This window comes from Barbus barbus (assembly GCF_936440315.1).
Source record: "Barbus barbus genome assembly, chromosome: 39".
Lineage (NCBI taxonomy): Eukaryota > Metazoa > Chordata > Actinopteri > Cypriniformes > Cyprinidae > Barbus > Barbus barbus.
This window is the reverse complement of record NC_136717.1, coordinates 21,370,463-21,389,767: the sequence shown is the minus strand read 5'-3', so window position 1 is coordinate 21,389,767 and position 19,305 is coordinate 21,370,463. Positions and strand designations below refer to the sequence as shown.

General features: G+C 38.9%; 1 protein-coding gene across 4 annotated transcripts in view; it reads right to left on the bottom strand.

Moving 5' to 3' along the window:
- The window catches only part of LOC306858759 (signal peptide, CUB and EGF-like domain-containing protein 1), a 75,487-nt gene that overhangs the window by 11,754 nt on the left and 44,428 nt on the right, over positions 1-19,305 (bottom strand). For 2 of the 4 annotated variants that reach the window (XM_079399467.1, XM_079399466.1), the window contains exons 7-9: positions 15,811-15,900; positions 11,439-11,555; positions 1,818-1,940 (exon numbers count right to left, since the gene is read on the bottom strand). In XM_079399467.1, the coding sequence (XP_079255593.1) occupies positions 1,818-1,940; positions 11,439-11,555; positions 15,811-15,900 (330 nt within the window). The remainder of the gene's footprint in view (positions 1-1,817; positions 1,941-11,438; positions 11,556-15,810; positions 15,901-19,305) is intronic. The other 2 variants (XM_079399469.1, XM_079399468.1) reach the window with 1 other exon arrangement.

Sequence of the window (19,305 nt, the reverse complement as noted above, 5' to 3'; positions counted from 1 at the left end):
TTGACTTTTTAAGGGGGGGGTTACATCCAAAGCCACAATCGCAACCATTTATAATTCCAAACATAAGTAATTTTTGGCATGCATAAATTGCACATCATGAGTGATACCTCATGTGAACTTTTACTTTTCTAAAGCCGCATTGACACTGCAGGACTTGAGCTCAATTCCAATTTGCTGAGTATATCTGATTTTCAGCTTACATCTTTTAAAAGTGACCCACATCCAATATCTGTACTTCCACTATACACTTGGTGAAACAACCCAGTGTAGACATACTGACCTAGGAACAGGGTTGCCAGGTCTGTGACAAAAAACAAGCCCAATTGCTAATCAAAAAATTAGCCCAGTCATGTTTTTTTTTTCAGTTTTCTCCTCTGTCGGGGCTCTCCTCCCTTAAAATCACATTCCGGGGAGGATATCACTTTAACCCACAAACCAAAAAACTGCGGTAACAGTGAATAGGAACATTTTGCATGAAAACCATTGACTTGGCAACAAGTGTCAATCACTATCGTCTTTTTTTTCCAATGGGGTACGACTCATTAACAGGGGAATATTCAATATGTCCACTTACATGGCAGACACAAATGCATATTCATATCCAATTCATATCTGATTTATTTCCACAAATGAATGAGGCCTGAAACCTATCTGAGAAGATAGATAGATTGTCTGGCATGAAGAGAATAGAAAAGCAAATAATTCAAAACTAAAGTGTAGCTATAAAAATAAAGCAAGGATAGCATACAAAAAGAGATCAGAATGACAAAAAGAACGACAGATAGATCATCTTAGTAGGGCTGGCACAGCCAAAACATAGCGCTTCACCAACACACCCTTCAATAAAAACACATACACACCCCACACAATGATAGCCAGGAATAGGGTGGTGAGGTGTTTTGGTTTAGCTTAATAAAATAATTTCTGTTTGTACTCCCACTCGTGCTCCGACATGCTTACAGGAATCCGCCACCATTCACCTCTGGTAAACTCAACTAAACACACACACCTCATACGACGCAAAACGCCTGCAAGCATCCCAACCAAACAACAGCTAGTCCATGAGGTGCTTCTGATGGGACAGTGTGTGTAGACAGCTTCTGTATCCACATGCCGACCAATGTAAGTATCAGTAGATTTAAAATACTAGTCCACCCAAAATTGGAATTCTTCAAATGAAAATTGAGATATTTTGCAGAAAGTTAATGCTGCCCTTTTCCATACAAAAACAGCAGGCAGTAAACGGTGAGCACCCAGCCCTGAATTAAAAAAAAAGCGTACTTGTACTACTTTCCAAATCTTTGGAAATCTTTAAGTTGTACGATGGCTTTGTGGGATAAACAGACAGATATTTAAGTCTTTATTCAAACAAATGTCAAGCTGTTGTTGTGCAAGTACGAGTGCAATTTGAGAACTACAGCGAAAAGAGAGATGTTTAGCAAATTAAAACCTACATAAATTAATAAATAAATCATCAATATATATTTTTAGACAAGTAAGATACTTTAATACGTTTATTGTTATTTTTGGAGCTTTAAGTTGTTGTTTGCATAAGAGCAGCCTGAACATTGTTAAACATCTTTTGATTGATACTTGAGCTTGAAGTTGTATAACTAAGTATAAGAGCAGTCTGAACATTCTGCTAAATATCTCCTTGTTTGTTCCATAGAAGAAAGCAAGCCATATGGCAGACTTTTTAACTTGGGGTCAACGATCCCTTTAAGACGAATCATAAAGTGTCACCCATGAACGTCTAAAACATTAATTTGTACATCCATCCAGAAAGCAGAAACAATGTAGTGTGAAAAGTGACTCACCTTGACAGGTGCGTTCGTTAGTCAGGAGTTTGTGTCCTTTCTGACAGCTGCACTCAAAACTGCCCACTGTGTTCCGGCAGAAATGATCACAACCTCCGTTATTCTCCAAACATTCATCAATGTCTGCAAAGAAGAGAGAGAGATAATGATAATAATGGTGAAAAACACTGATACGGGGGTGTAAAACCAGTACAAGTATTCTCATAAACTGCTTTTTGGATATATAAACAGTTTTCCTAAACAGGCAGCCACATACACAACATCATCTTAAATATATCAGCCAGTGCTGGCACACCATCCACAAACCCAATAAAAGCTAATCCCATCAACAAATGTGTAGGAAACTGTGTGTATGTGTGTGTGTGTGTGTGTGTGTGTGTGTGCGTGGAGTTTGGGGTTTCCTCTGCAGTTATTTCAGTAGCTGCAGCAAACACACTAATATTAACTGAACTGAGTTGGGACAGAAAGTTTCCACCAAGCTTAAGACCACAGATAAACATGCTAACTGAACATGGGGCGGCACCGTTACACAAGGCGGGTAACATGCATCAATTTACACAAAACAACAAACATTCCTAATCATTATGGTTTCATTTTACTCAGATTCACATTTTAATATTAAGTAATTACATTTAAACTAAATACATTACCATTTAAAAGTTTGGGATCAGAGCAATCTTTTTTTAAATGAAAGAAAGAAATAATAAATTCTGCAAGCATGCATTAAATTGATCAAATGTGATCGTGAAAACTTAATATACATTGATAATGCCAATTATACTACTACTACTACTGCTTCTTAAATAACAATTCAGCCTATTAGAATGATTCCTAAAGGACCATGACAATGAACACGAGTAATCCCTGCTAATAACTCCGCTTTGCCATAACAAAAATAAATGATATTTTAAAATACGTTAAAATACAGAACAAAAGTTATTTTAAAATTGTAATAAAATTACACAATATTACTGTTTGTTACTGTATGTTCGTCAAATAAATGCAGCCTTGGTGAGCACTTTTGAACTGTATAACCAAAGACCAGCATTTGATTTATATGATTATATTCTTCCAGTTTCAGTGTCCATCACTCAAACTGGAGCTGTGAGCACAATTTACCCTGCTGGCTTTAAAATACACAATCTCATCCATTTTACAGCGCCCGAATCATTCATCTCTACAGCTCTATTTCTCCAGAAGACAGATTAACAGAAAGAGAGCAGTAAGACAGGAGAATAACCTCGCTAAAAGTTTGTCTTTTGACTAATGTGTTAAATGTTGAGATGATGGAAATTACATGACCAACAGCTCAGGGCCTCCTAAGTTAAGATAATATTGATATAAACTGAACAAAATTCTAAACGCAACACTTTTGTTTTTGCCCCCATTTTTCATGAGCTGAACTCAAAGATCTAAGGCTTTTTCTATGTAAACAAAAGGCATATTTCTCTCAAATATCGTTCACAAATCTGTCTAAATCTGTGTTAATGAGCACTTCTCCTTTGCCGAGATAATCTATCCACCTCACAGGTGTGGCATATCAAGATGTTGATTAGACAGCATGATTATTGCACAGGTGTGCCTTAGGCTGGCCTCAATAAAAGGCCACTCTAAAATGTGCAGTTTTATCACACAGCACAATGCCACAGATGTCGCAAGTTTTGAGGGAGCGTGCAATTGGCATGCTGACTGCAGGAATGTCCACCAGAGCTGTTGCCCATGAATTGAATGTTCATTTCTCTACCATAAGCCGTCTCTAAAGGCATTTCAGAGAATTTGGCAGTATATCCAACCGTCCTCACAACCGCAGACCACGTGTAACCAGCTGCTGCAACAATCGGTTTGCATAACCAAAGAATTTCTGCACAAACTGTCATAAACCATCTCAGGGAAGCTCATCTGCATGCTTGTCGTCTTCATCGGGGTCTCGACCTGACTGCAGTTTGTCATCGTAACCGACTTAAATGGGCAAATGCTCACATTCAATGGTGTCTGGCACTTTGGAGTGTTGTTCTCTTCACGGATGAATCCCAGTTTTCACTGTACAGGGCAGATGGCAGACAGCGTGTATGCCGTCGTGTGGGTGAGCAGTTTGCTGATGTCAACATTGTGGATCGAGTGGCCCACGGTGATGGTGGGGTTATGGTATGGGCAGGCATATGTTATGGACAACGAACACACGTGCATTTTATTGATGGCATTTTGAATGCACAGAGATACCGTGACGAGATCCTGAGGCCCATTGTTGTGCCATTCATCCACGAATATCATGTTGCAGCATGATAATTCACGGCCCCATGTTGCAAGGATCTGTACACAATTCCTGGAAGCTGAAAACATCCCAGTTCTTGCATGGCCAGCGTACTTACCGGACAAGTCACCTATTGAGCATGTTTGGGATGCTCTGGATCGGCGTATACGACAGCGTGGTCCAGTTCCTGCCAATATCCAGCAACTTTGCACAGCCATTGAAGAGGAGTGGATAACCTGATCAACTCTATGCGAAGGAGATGTGTTGCAATGTGTGAGGAAAATGGTGGTCACACCAGATACTGACTGGTTTTCAGAATACCCAGCAGAATAATCAGCATCTTGATATGCCACACCTGTGAGGTGGATGGATTATCTCGGCAAAGGAGCAGTGCTCATTAACACAGATTTAGACAGATTTGTGAACAATATCTGAGAGAAATAGGCCTTTTGTGTACATATGAAAAGTCTTACATCTTTGAGTTCAGCTCGTGAAAAATGGGGGCAAAAACCAAAGTGTTGCGTTTATAATTTTGTTCAGTGTAAATATTAAAAATAATACTTAATACAGTCTGCTTTTCTTGTCTGTGTGTCTTGACATATTAAACGTCCTCAGGGTTCAATGGTTCAGATGTCGGCAGCATCAGAAGACTCAAGCTGGCTGATAAAAGCAAGTGTGAGCCTGTGCCGTGAAGTCAGTCTCTCTCTGTGACCTAGAGGAATTGCTTTATCATCTCTGTCAGCTTATTTCCTGTCTACCTGTCAGTTAAAGATGTAAAGTTCAGTCATTTGCTCTATATTTCCATTATAAGCTTGGTGGAGAGCACAGACATGGAAATACATGGCACATTACTTGTGATACATGGTTGAATATTTTTGTATTTGTGTAAAATCTTTTAGGCAACGCACAAAGCTAAAATAATAACAAAATAAAATAAAAAAGTTAACCAGGACTAATCAGTCTATGTCCTACCAACCTGTTCTACAGTCGTATTAATATATCATCAGAATCTCAACATTGAAAAGATGTCGTCTAGGAGCTTGATAACTATTATAACATCACGCTGATTCATTAACAGAGTAAAAACATTATAGCGTAAATGACATAATGGAATATTTAACAGTGATTTAGCATTCACACTTCCCTAATACACACTCACACACACATGCACTTTATTCCAATGGCTCCTTAGCGCAGGCAGGGGGCTAATGATATTCCACATAATGAAGTTTAATGAGACTAAATAAGCTTTGAGTTTAAGCAAACATTGGACATTTTTCCCATCTGCAAATGATAAACAACTGCAGGGGTGAAGAGCGAGAGGCTGCGAGGATTCATCTACATTGATTTTCGATCGGAAACGAGGAGAGCAAACACACACGGCACTCAGAAACGTCCTAAAAAACAAGTGCTACGCTAACCTGATCTGATTCGAAAGCAAGCAAGCAAGCTTGCAAGAAGAATGTGGAATCCCCATGAGCTTGTCTGTACTCAGGGATTTGTGTAGCCTTACCAAATATTTAGAGAAAAAAGCAATTAAAATTAATACATTTGTGGAATCATGAACCTCTACAAATAAGTTGGGACAGAGTTTTCAACAAAAGGAGCATTTTTGCAGATCGTTTTCAGGCTGCTCACCTCAGGCTAGCTAATCTCTGAGAAATGCGCCGTTGAGCGCGCCAGTGTATTTTTTGGAGATGTAAATGGCCTGTTTTATTTGCTTTGTTCATAAACGGATTTTGCCATGTAATAACACAGGCGCTGCTTGTCCAGAGCCGCCAGGAAAAACCAGCGTGATTTCGCCCCCGACACTAAAACTTTTTGGAGCGCGCGGGGGTCCGTCGGGGCCGGTGTCATCCGAGGTGATGCCGACTGGCTGCTATTGTGTGGATTACTGGGCTCGGGCGTGTATTAATACAAATGGATCCTCTGTGCCAGATCCTCACTGTCCCGGTTAGAGAGAGAACAGGAGAACTGATGGAGAAAACAGGCGTGCTGTATGACCCTTACCAGCTCTAGTCTTTACATAGTGCTGATCGGTGAGTGTGAGGACAGGTGAGCTTTCTGAAAAGACCCCAACAGCATAAGATCTGGTCAGAACAACACTGCATATGTATCAAACATCACTTACTTAGACAGGAGGACATCAATCACAGACCAGCATCTTTGCAAAAGGGTGTACAGAAAATACAGACAAATAGCTAAATGTACGCATTTAATTTAATTTAATTTAAATTGAATATCTTATTCTATAACACACACACACACACACACACACACATATATATTATATATTTTTATTATTATTTTTTTTTTTGTGTGTGTTTTTTGTTTTTTGAGGGGTTTTTTTTAGTTTTCAGGCAATTCCAAAGTTAAAAAGAACAGACCGTTTCAAAAATCTTACTCGGAAAAGAAAGTAGAATATTCAGTTCTGCTCACAATTAATGTATCTAATTAATTTGCTTCTGAGTTCCTCAAACAAAACTGAATATCTTTTTAATTCTGAATGTCTATTTAAATTCTATAATAATAATAATAATAATAATAATACAAATAATATTAACACTACTACTACTAATAATAATAATAACAATATAAGCAGAATTATTGTTATTATTGATATTATATAATTTGTATACTTATTTTATTATATAATAATATTGCATTTTAATTATTATTAAAAATTTTATATTTTATTTTGATTAATTATAAAAATATAAGAAGTGTTATTAATATTGCTATTGTCATTTCTATATGAATTATTATACTTGTATTATACAATAATAATAATATATGGTGTCATTCAAAAACTAATATATTTTAAAGTTTATGTTTTATTGCTCACATATCAGTGTACATTATTTTAAGGGGTAAAATAATCTTTGTAATAATCTTAATCTGGACGACATCACATGGGAAACATGGAAAAGTAATGTTAATCATATGAAAACAGCTATTTTAGGTATTGTTTTAGACTGCTTTTGCGGTCTAAACTCTGGCTAGTTTACAGAGTAATTAAATGAGACTCAAAGTTAAAATGATAAATGACAATGATGGATTCAGACAGACTAGCACAGTTATTTTCTAGTCTAGCAGCAGAACAGCAATAACCAGCATGGTTGACTAAAGCTAAACTCTCCTTTCAAACCATTTCAGCCCCAAACACGCAAGTATGCAGGCCAGCGGAGACGTGCCTGGGGTACCATCAGCCGGACCGAGGAAACACACATACATAAGAGAGCACATGCACACAAGACAAACTGTTCATTCCCATAATTCATTTTCCCCCCGATGACACTGTACACACACACCTTCTAATCAAACATCTGGAAACTGTTCGCAGTCATTTCAATCACTCTCCCTATCCTCCCTCGCTCTCCCTCTCGCTCACTATCTTCCCGTGTGCGTCTGTCAGCACGCTGGCCGGGCTCTCCTGTCTGTCATCGCCAACCAAGGGCCTTTTATCAAATTCAGGCATTTAAACATGCCCTAAATAGTTTATATTGAAATGATTATGTTACAGAGACAAGATGGGGCAGCTCCCTGCGAGACCACTCAGTGAGGAGGGGAAAGAAAGTGTGAGAGAAATAAAGTGAAGACGACAGCGGAAAAATAAGGAAAGGTCACTCGTAGACATTTACACGCACCCACACACACACTCATTATAGCAGCGTGATCTCTGTGTGATGCACTTTTCTGTTTAGTCTGTGGTTAACGTTGGTATATGCGCAGAGTCGCCTGGGTTATTATATAAATGCCACTTGTGTCTTTTCTGTTATGCGCAACATTTACATCCCAATTACATATGAGGGCTGAACACCTATCATTATTGTGCTTTCATCTGTCCAGGATTCCACAGACTTAAATCTAACCCACTTACCATCAGCTAAATAAATGCTAAAGATGTAACATTTGGTCATTTACTCTATATTGCTGTTATAATATATATGGAAATACATGGGATATTCTATGTGATACATGGTTGTATATCCCTGTATGAATACCTTCAGGCAACACAGACAGACAGCTTGATTCACTCTACAGTAGATAGGTTAAAAAAGTAAACAATACTTTTTTTTAATAAATATTATAAAAATATTATAGTATTATATAAAATATTTTTTTATATTAAGAGTAAGATTTAAAAATATAAATTTTTATAAAAAAACAAGTGTTATTCATTTATTTATTTTTTAACTTGATACAAAGTTGTATATTCCTAATACCTTTAGGCAACACAGCTTGATTCACTCTAGATTAAATAAAATATAAATATATATATATCATTTAAAAAAAGACCATTTTCAAAATTAAAATAGTTAAATAAGTAAAATATTATAAATAATTACATTTAAATAAAATACAACAAATATTTTATTTTAGTTTATATTTAAAATGTTTACATTTCTACATAATTTTCCAAATATTTTTTATAAATTAGATCTTTTTTTAAACTATTAAAATATTTAGAAATATAGAAATATAAAACAATAAAACTAAATTGCCCACAATGATGTGGGGAGCCCTGTTTAAAATTGGGCAATCATTATTGAACTTTGAGCCTGTTATGGGTCCTGTACCTCCAGTCATTCAGCTTTAAGTCAGAGGCATCAGAGCATCAACTCATATGTTGATACAGACGATCAGTTGCTACCTAACTGAACAAAGACGTCAAGAGTGTCAAATTTAACATTCACAGCCAGAGTCCATTGTAACATCCTTTAGGTGGATCTCGGCCCTGTTTTTGCACCCTTGTTCTTATTTACTAAAGAGCTTGATAACATGCTATTTTTTACAGGGTTCACTAACAGGCAGTAATAAGCGGTCACTGGCAAAGCACACCTGTGATAGTTGACCCAAAAGTATGTGTGTGAGTGCTTGAGTGTGTGTGTGATAAATGGTGTGTCAGTGAGTAGATCTAAGGCCTTGTACTGGATTTATGAAGGCAGACCCTCAGGCGGGCCTAATTATCAGGGCAGGTCACAGCCGAACCAGACCAACATCCATCTTATAGTACACAGAGATACACAAAACACCTCACGGTAACACAATACACCTATCTAATGCCATCACATTCAAACTCACAAAAAAGTACACATTGTTGAGTCACAAGATAAAAAAGATCTCAATGAAGTTAATTTCTATTAACTCTAAAAAGCTGACGAAATGAAATTATCCATGCTGAAAAAAACCCAGTCTAAAATGGTACACTGGTCTCCCAGTCTGGTCTGTCAGATGGTATTAAAAGGTTTCTGCCAATTAACAGCTTGTCCAGGTTGGGACACCATTTTAAACCAGCATAAAATCATGCAAACCAGCTTGAGATGGTTTAAGTGTTGTTCCCAGCAGATATGTAGATTTACAGTATTTGTTTTTACATCTTTACCATATATTTCTACATAATTACATACATTTATAGTATTTCTACAGTACAGTAAAATATTGACTCATCTTGCACTGAGAGACAATTTTTTGTCCAATCAAAGAGCATAACACAATACATTAATGCAATTATTAAAACTCACAAAAAAAGTACATTGAATGTTGCAAGATAAAACGGCTGGAAAATTTTTAAGACCCCATAAAATTGAAGTTTTGTGGCATTAAGTTAATTTCTATGTGCCTTTAAGGGATAGTTTAGCCAAAAATGAAAATGATCTCATGATTTACTCACCATCAAGCCATCCAAGGTGTATATGACTTTCTTCTTTCTGACGATTACAATCTAAGTTATATTAAAAATGTCCTTTATAATGGCAGTGAATGGCTGTTGTTTTTTGAGGTCCAATAAAGTGCACCCATCCATCATAAAAAGTACTCCGTATATATTGGTACTTCTAATATGTGACAAAACACCGGTCACATATTAGAAGTACAAAGCGAGCATTTGTAAAGAAAAATGTCAGAGGATTTCAATATAAGACAAGAGGAGACTGGTTTTCCTTTGCTGTAAACAAAACTTGGTTCTTGTTGATGGATGCACTTTATTGGACTTAACAGCCATCCACTGCCATTATAAAGGTTGGAAGAGCCAGGACATTTTTTAATATAACTCTTGACTGTATTTGTCTGAAAAAAACAAATCATACATAACTAGGATGGCCTGAGGGTGAGTAAATCCTGGGGTAATTTTCATTTTTGGGTGAACTATACCTTTAAAGGCCTAAAAGTTGACAAAACTAACCTTTTCATGTTGATAAAAACAGTTTAAACATAAATCCTTGACAATTGGCTGGTTTTAAAAGGGTTTCAGCCACTTAACTGCCATCCTAAACCATCTTAAAAACATGCAAACCATCTTAGGCTGGATTAACTAGAAGCTCCCAGCAGAGAGAGAGAGAGAGAGAGAGAGAGATACACACATTTACATTTCTAGATTTACAGTATTTCTACTGTACGGTAAAATACTGATGCATCTTGCACTTGCACAATCCCCCCCCCTCCCCCTCCCCCAATTAAACACTTGCTTTCAGTAGCAAATCATTCTAGTGGCTGTGATGCAAACACCTAGAACCTCTTGATTATTTACAAAAAAGGGTCTCGCCCAAACTTCCTGTTTCAACAGGAAATACATCAGGATTCAAAAGAAAGGTCTTTAAAGGCCTTCTAACCTCAGGATGGCGCTATGATTGTGTGTTTATATGTGTGTGTGGTTTTGTATGACAGCCTCACTAATCAAACAGCGGTTGGTTTGCAGAGGCGTCTCACTGTATGGCACAGACGGGGCTGTTTTACGCACATACGTGCTACATTCTCTTCCTTCTTGAAGAAACGTGACCACGCCTCATCACTACAGCAACCACTCAGGAAAATGAAAAGGAAAAAGCAGCCAATTTCAGACACATAAAGAGATACTTGTTCGCCATCACCAATTTAGGTAGAACAGGAAGCGATTCATTTTGAAGTGTGCCGGTCTCTTGGACCATAGTATGGTCAGTGAGTTCTTGAGTGTGTTTGTTTAGAGAGAACCCACCATCATCCCATGCCAAGATCGCTCCGCTGTAGTTTTACTTTGAAACCCCTGGTCATTGACGTCAAAGCTGGAATTTCGGAAGAAGAAATGCTTCGCAGCCAAAGCAACAACAACACGGTCATCACCGACCCATTCCACACGACAGGACAAACGGACGTAAAACCAGTTGGTCTTGGCTTGGGATCACACACCCTCACACATCCGCCAATACCTGACCATTTTGAGCAAAAGAATTCATCTAATAACGTGCCTCCAATTTAATCTGAGCCTTGCAGTCTAAATACAGGAAATCTCAAATTGTTCCCTGACATTCAGAAGCACACGCAGGGAGGAAATCAGGACATGCTCCTTGCAACTTTAAACACAAGTCGCACAAACAACACGCATCTACACTGACCTTTGCAGGTCTTGCCGTCGGGTTGAAGGGTGAAACCCACCGGACAACTGCAGCGCACCCCGGTGGCCGTGTCCTTGCAGGTGCGATCACAACCGCCGTTGTTCACCGCACAGGTCTCTGGGTAAACAAACACACAGGATGGGACAGGCAGAGGAAGTAAGGGAGCATAAACACAATTAGAAATCACTTTTCAACAGTTGCTGACAGCATTAGACACGGTTAACTAAGAACTAAGTGAGGATATGCAGTTGTTTTGATAGCTAGGCTTGACCGCAACTATTTTTTTTCTGGAAGGGTGCATGTAAAAAATGAATCCCAATGGGTGCAGCTGGTGGTTTATTAGGAATCATGAAACTAATACAGCGCTTGAACTTAGAAGATGACAAGGTTCGTGACAGACATAAAACACATACTGCATGAAATCAGAACCGTCCCTCAGCCCTCCTAAAGCCAAAGATAAAGACTTCCTTGGCAGCTTGGTCAATCAAAATGTGAAATAAAAAACAAACAAAAAAGGAAAGAGTTGTGCTTTTTTCCTGAGGTTAAAGTTAACAGAGGGGAAATCAGAAAACGACAGCGTTTGGGTTGAGGGTGGAAAGCAGAGGGTTAGTCTTGTCACATGAATGACTGTGGAGAGAAAGTCAAAATAAGCAGTTATACTGAGAAAAACATTGTGTTTTACTCAAATTTGTTTTACTTATATATGAAATGTAATCTATTAATCTTAATATGCAACTAAGTTTCCAGCTGCTAACTTGTCTTATAATGTGATGTCATCACACAATCGTGTTCATATGAAACATTATCATTTTATGCAAAAAAACAGCCACATGTTTGCATGAGAGTTGTCAGTAGCTTCACCCACTTTGAAATCTTACTGGTCCAAACTCACTCCACATTACACAGCAGATGTGTTCTGATTGGACCAGATTTTATGCCCATAATCACACCTGGTTAGCACACAGTGCAAGGCTACAGACTACAACAAAGTCTGATTTTCCAGGTCAGAAGATTTACTGTCAGGTTGACAGCCAACATGTCCATTTGAGATCTTTGCTTTAAGCCATTATGTTTGCTTTTTGTTGACCACACAGTCCAAGACAAAGACCCACAGGAAATTTGGCTGATGACACAAAGGAGTCAAGGTGTAGAAGATCTCCATCCAAAACAGGATGTTTTTTAAAAAAAATTCTACGAGATGGGGGAGTGGATGAAGCAGCTTTCTGTTAATGATTTATTAAGCATGTCAAAAGACCCTGTTATTAGAGTCTAATGCTATGGGCAAGTCAACTGCTCCAACAACAGCTGGACCATCTTTTGCCCAGGGACATGTACATAGGACACGCAAACAACGCTTGATTAAGTTAGCTGTGAATGTCTGAATGATGTGGCTAACTCTAAATGGGCGTGGTCTTCAGATTTATGAATTTGTGTATATATATATATATATATATATATATATATATATATTTATGAATTTGTGTATGTGTATATATATATATATATATATATATATATATATATATATATATATATATATATATATATATATATATATATATATATACGAAAGATGAAGATTCCTCAGCCATCATGTTCTTGTTCGCCGCTCCTGTTGGCGAATGGCCAGATAAAACAAGTCCACAGACGACTGGAGAGAATTTGACTGAACGTCCCACTGCTGAAAAGCAGCCCTTCTTTGGGAGGTGGAGGAAACCACACAGGCCTTCCTCACATCGAGGGCTTCATTGCCTACAACAACTTTCAGATGAGGTGGTAAATCCGGGCTGCGCACCATCTTGAACGGTCGGTATCGAGACACAGCTGCCGAGAGGTGCGTGACATTTATTTGGATCACGCTCCAGAGGTCAACCCATCAGAATCAGCCCCTTTCCACATTTGCCTGACACATGGCAGTTTATTTAGATCAAATACCTTCAATTCCCCCCTGCTGCTAAGTGACCACCTTTTAAAAACACCTCTTTGTGTTCGGTGTCTCACTTTCTCTTCTTCTCCTCTCCAGTCTCTGGGTTTCCCATCATGCCTGGGTACAATAGCAGCTTTCTCTCTGACACCGACTTTCCAGTTTAATTTGTCAGGATCGGTCACATCCTGGTGCTGTTGGCCCCAGCTGTGACAGGAGGGCAGGATGAAGCGGGAACGCCGAGTGTCAAATCTAGCGTTCTCCTGTGGCTCCTGTGTGATAGAACACACACACACTTGCACAAACACTCACATGCAAAGCCAAGCTATTCGTGTGAATCTGTCATAACGGGCCCATTTGTGTATCATGAAACTTGGAATATGATCTTAGACGAGTGAAATGATGAGGTCAGTAAGTTGGACGGTGATGACATCACATGTGACTAGTCGACAAGTTCTCAAAACTCTTCACAACCTTTTCACAACTCTTAACTATGCATTAAAAATAATGAAAATTTTGTTAGACTATATATATATATATATATATATATATATATATATATATATATATATATATGAAAATAACTCCAGGCCATCCATAAAACATTCCTAAGCATAGGATTTTGAAAAGGAACAGAAACACATTACAGGGAAGAAAATAATTAAATATCAGCTCAAAGGGCAAATGAGGGAGAGAAGCAAAACCTTTAGTCTTTCTTCAATGTAGCTACAGTAGTACAGGGAGGAGAAAGTAATGTCATAAACCAAAGACACTATTTCAGGAATTATCAAAGAAAGAAGGAAGGTGATAAAGGGTGAAAGAGAGAAACTTCTGCATCATCAGGTTCCTGGTTGTACCTAGAATTGTCAAAAGCAATCAATGAGAGATGTATGAACCAAAAACTGGACTGAATGTAATTTGGTTAAATCATTGTATTTTTTTATTTTTACATTATAATAAAAAAAATGCCACTTATATGATGAATCTATCTTATATATTTTTACTTTCAAAAACAAATGAGCCCTCTACTACCTTCTAGTTAAAAAAAAAGTGTCTGGTCTGTCTTCCCAAATACTTTACAAGCAGTTTGTCTGCCATACAAAGGCAGATCTGTTGTCTGTCTGACAACATCTTGGCCTTGGTTCATGAATTCAAGGACAAATGGCTAAATGGCTGATATATTTCAGAGGTTTGAGTCTGTGTGAGTTATCTTCTCTCTCTTAGGAGAGCTAACTGTAGCAGATGGACTGGAAACTAAAACTTTATTCTGCATTTCTGTTCGGCACCCCTGGAAACGATCATTCTTCTATTAAGGACGCATTACAGTCAACATGAAACCAAAGTTGACTTATTTACTTAATGTGAGCAATTCATCAATGCACAGTATTATTGTTAGAAATAAGCATCCAATAGAATAACTTTCTTTGGCTGTATGACTTTCTTTTTCTGTTAAGGGGTCATGAATTACACTATTATACAGATAAAATTCATTTTTCCATTGGCAGCCAATCTGAAGTAGTGGTGTATCACACTTTTTTTCATATAAATGACAAAACATTCTGCATTTATTGGTGCATTTTGGTATTTAACATCCATTTTTCATGACCAATCAGTGCTCAATTGATAAAATCAAACCCTACATTTTTCTAATTGAAGCTCGATTCAATTAGAAAAGCGCAAGTATGAAAGTAAAATGGGTTTGGCATTTCATGTTGACTTTAAAACAGGGAGAGCATGGAGAATAGAAACATTCTTAATGGTGAACAAATTTACAGACGCTAAGTTTATGGACCGCAGAAGACAGAGGGTAAATGCGGGCAGATGATAAATGCCAATGTTTAATTTTTAAGAACACATACTATTAATAGAGCGTAAAAAATTATGTCAGGCATCTTCTGCTGCGGATCACCACTGCCCACAGCATCCTATGATGTGGAACGGTCTGAACCAACTCTCATGTCATTCTTCTTCCATAAAAGGATTATCCTGCCATTATTTGTTCAGTATTCAGCCCACAAATTTTCCTACAGTTCAACTAATCCCTGTCTAAAACTGGCCTAATGTTGAAGTCATACAGTGAAACGTTCAACTGGAAAAGCGAGGATTGGTTTACTATCCAGTGTAGAACAATCCAGTGTCGTTTTTGTTGCCGTCTTTGGAAACGGGAGTGGATGGAAGCAGTCAGTTGTTAGTCAAGTTGTTTTGTCAAAGAGAAGAGGCGACGGCGTCGAAGACGGTTTGAGGAGAGTGCAAAAAGAACCTTGTCATGTTTGAAGGGACATTTCTCTAATTTGTAGCAGGGTCAGACACAGAAATATCGAACGAGTGACCTCGGGGGAGGGGCAAAGGAAAGCAAAGCAACTCAAACAAACTAAAGGACAGAAAGAAACGAGGGGGTAGAAGCACAAGCGCCATGGCAACACATAGAAAGAGGAAGAAAAGAGTTACCCATAAGTAGACGACGTTTCACCCGCTTGTCCACATCAGCTACTGACGTGGTATTGAATTCAGAGCTCTCAATTGCAGCCTCATCTTTCTCTAAAACACAAGTGACAGGGGACAAACAGGGAGGAGTAGGTTAATGAGAAGCCCAATGTCCATCGCCCGCACAGACAGCCCCGCTACAGGCTAACCCGCCTCTGGCGACACGCCCCCGCTGACGTGGACGTAGACGCCGGGATGCGGGCTGCCTGACCATCTTGGCGTTTGAGCCCAAACCAAAGCCAAGAGGCGTAAAGCCATGAAGAAGCGCAAATAACCCTGTTAGAGTGTTAATCACATGAACAAATAAAAGAATAACAAGATCTCCCGAAATGAGGGAAAAAATGAACATTGGAAATGTGGGAGGAGCTTAACAAAAGGGGGACAGGGATTGGACGGGAGGGGCTGAGACTGACAGTAAGATGCTGTTTCCGTTGTAGTTCGTCTTCCATATCAAACGGCCACTTGTTTACCTCAGCAACAGAGAGGACGAGCAGTGGAGAAGGGAGAGAGAGAGATAGAGATACAGAAACAGAAGGGGAAGGATGGATACAAGTCAAAAGACAAACTGCATGATCATGAGATGACGACAAAACAGGACACAGAAAGGACACACTCAGTGACAGAGGAGGAGCTGAAAGGAGGATGACATGAGAAGGATGGAGATCTCATGGTGGGGCATGCCGAGAGGTGGATGAATGAAAGAGTCTGGGGCAGCGCTGGTTGCCTGTTTGTCTATGGAACACATATTACAACTGGCTTTGACAGTTGAGTCAATGCAGAAAACCACTTTCCGAGTGTAGGGAATGGCCAGGCACGTGTCATGAGGACGATAATGGCTTCCGAGCATGCAGATACAAGCACAGGATTGGTGTTAGAGTTTAAGGGGGCGGGGTTCTGGACTGCAGGGAGCCAATCCTGAATGGGTGGAGGTAAGAAGGGCCAATCAGCATGTGGACGTCTGCCTTAAAGGGACAGTTCACCCCAAAATCACAGTTCTTTCATTATTTCCCTGTTCCAAAACCAGTCTGACTTTCTATTTTTGGTAGAACCCAATAGTAGATACTAAGCAGAATGTTTGCACTGCTCTTTTCTGTTAAACGAAAGGGGACAGAGGCTGTCAAGCTCTTAAAAAAGCACCATAAATGCAGCCCGTCTGACAATATTTGTAGGTTCCTGAAGTTTTTTTTTTTTGCTGAAAATCATCTTATTTTTGTTTGCATAGATTCAAATATGGTGCATTAAGATGTTTCCAGCCAGGTTTAATGTCAAAGACATACATCTTGATGTGCCATATTTGAATGTACGAGTTCAAAGTTTTTGATGCATGTGATAACTTTGTGTAAGGAACAAACCAAATTTTAAATATTTATTTGCTGAAAGTCATCTTATTTCCAATGGCATAAATTCAAAAATGATGCATCGAAATTGAGACCTGTGTTTGTTTGTTGTTTTTGAAGCTTGACAGCATTTGTCCCCATTTACTGTAATTGTACGCAAGAAAAGCAGCATGATCATTCTTCCTCTTTTTTCCACATCTTCTATTGCATTGCACAGAAGAAATTAAAGGTTTGGAACAACGTGAGGAAGAGTAAATGTCTTTGGGTGAACACTCCCTTTAAGAACAGGCACTGAAAGTCTGTTTGTCCTCCTGTCTTCAGTCACAGACTGGAGGACACTAGAATAATGTGGGTGTGCATGTTTATAGAAATCTGTCTGTATTATTTGTGTGTTTATGATTTGCGTGTGTACAGACTTGGCTCAGACTGGCCCCATTTAGAGGACTCCACCAATCAGAGGTTGGAGTGAGTGCGATGTCACAGAAAAAATAATTAAATAAGCAAAGACAAATAATCAATAATCACTACCTCTAATGTGACTACAGTAACCATAAAAAGTACAGTGGGGTTACTATGTTTTTTTAGCAATAAAGAAGGGAAAACAACAGAATAGAAAGAAATTTCACACGGACAAAACCATGCAGGCGAATGACAGCTCGTGCGTTAGTGTGAGAGGACAGGAAGTGAGCCAATAAGAAGAAAGCGAGAGTGCAGAGAGAAGGAAAACATGCAACTGGCATGAGGAGAGAGCTCTAAATGCTCTAAATGAAAAAAAGAGTGACAGATGAAAGTGGAGTGGAGGCCAGTTTTGCATTGTTTAGTGACTCTTTTTATTCAAGGTTGCAGATGGGGTTGGTTCATGCTTGTTGTGGGAGGGGGTCAAGGACGAGGAGATGCCATTGGCTGGCTGATTTCAGAGGGTCAGGCAGGGGGCGGGACTGGTGTACAGATTGGCTGGTCAGAGGGGATGTTGTTTTCTGATTGGTGGGGGCGCTACAGTTGATCAGGCTGCAATTGAGAGGTGCGTTTAACCCGATTTACCCTTTCTTTCTTGCATTCGTTAGTAGATTTGCTTATAAACCTCTTTATTCCAGTAAGAATCACCCTTTAAATTGCAGACAAGACAGGCAATCAGTAACTTTCACCAGAGAGGCAGGAGGAAGAGCAGGGAGCCCATGAGACACGGCACACACGGGAGCGAAAGGGGATCCTAAAGGAGCGCTAAACACAGGGAAAGACCAGACCCACACAGCACAGCTAAACACACAGACCACAGCAAGGGTCCAGAGAGACAGAGAGAGGTAGAGGAGGAGGAGGAAGAAAGGAGGAGAGGGGAGACAGGGATGGGGTGGGAGCAGTCTCTACACTCCTCTTCTGGTCCCTGCGGCCATTTGGTGTCACTCCGTGGAGGCTGGAAAGGAAAAGTTGATTGAGTTTGATGGGAGAGAGCTTGCTCCGGGCTCTAAGCTGCCAGAGAGAGAAGAACCAATCCAGTGTACGGCAATCAGCAGGTACAACAAAACACAATTCTGTGCTTATGATCCTGTGGCCAATGGAAGTGTGTGTGTCTACAACCATAAAAAAGTAGCTGCTTAACAGATTCATATTCATTGCTAAAAGCTAAATATTTAAAGCCATAGTTCACTCAGAAGTCAATATTCAGTCATTTTCTCACCCTCATGTCATTGCAAACCTGATTGACTGACTGACTTTCTTCAGAAAACTAAAGATATTTAGAAAAATCTCATTTTTTTCCACACACTCTCAGAAAAAAAGGTACAAAAGCTGTCACTGAGGTGGCGATACTCTTGTAGATAATATGTAGAAGGGGTCCAAAACAGAAGTGGACCCTATTTACTTTTAAATATATATATATAAAAAAAGTTCTTTAAAATATATTATTTTATTCTTTCCCTTTAAACTTGGAACCATCCCTTTAAACTGTGCACATTTTCTTTCATTAAAATATTTGTTTACAACAAAATATTAAATAGTAGAAGAAAAGTATGTACAACCACAAGAGATTAAGTCAAAACAATTGCTTAATAAAAGCTGTTTTACTTGTCACTTTATTAGTCACCTTACGAGGGTCGCCATTTTGAGATCACACAACGAGCCAAAT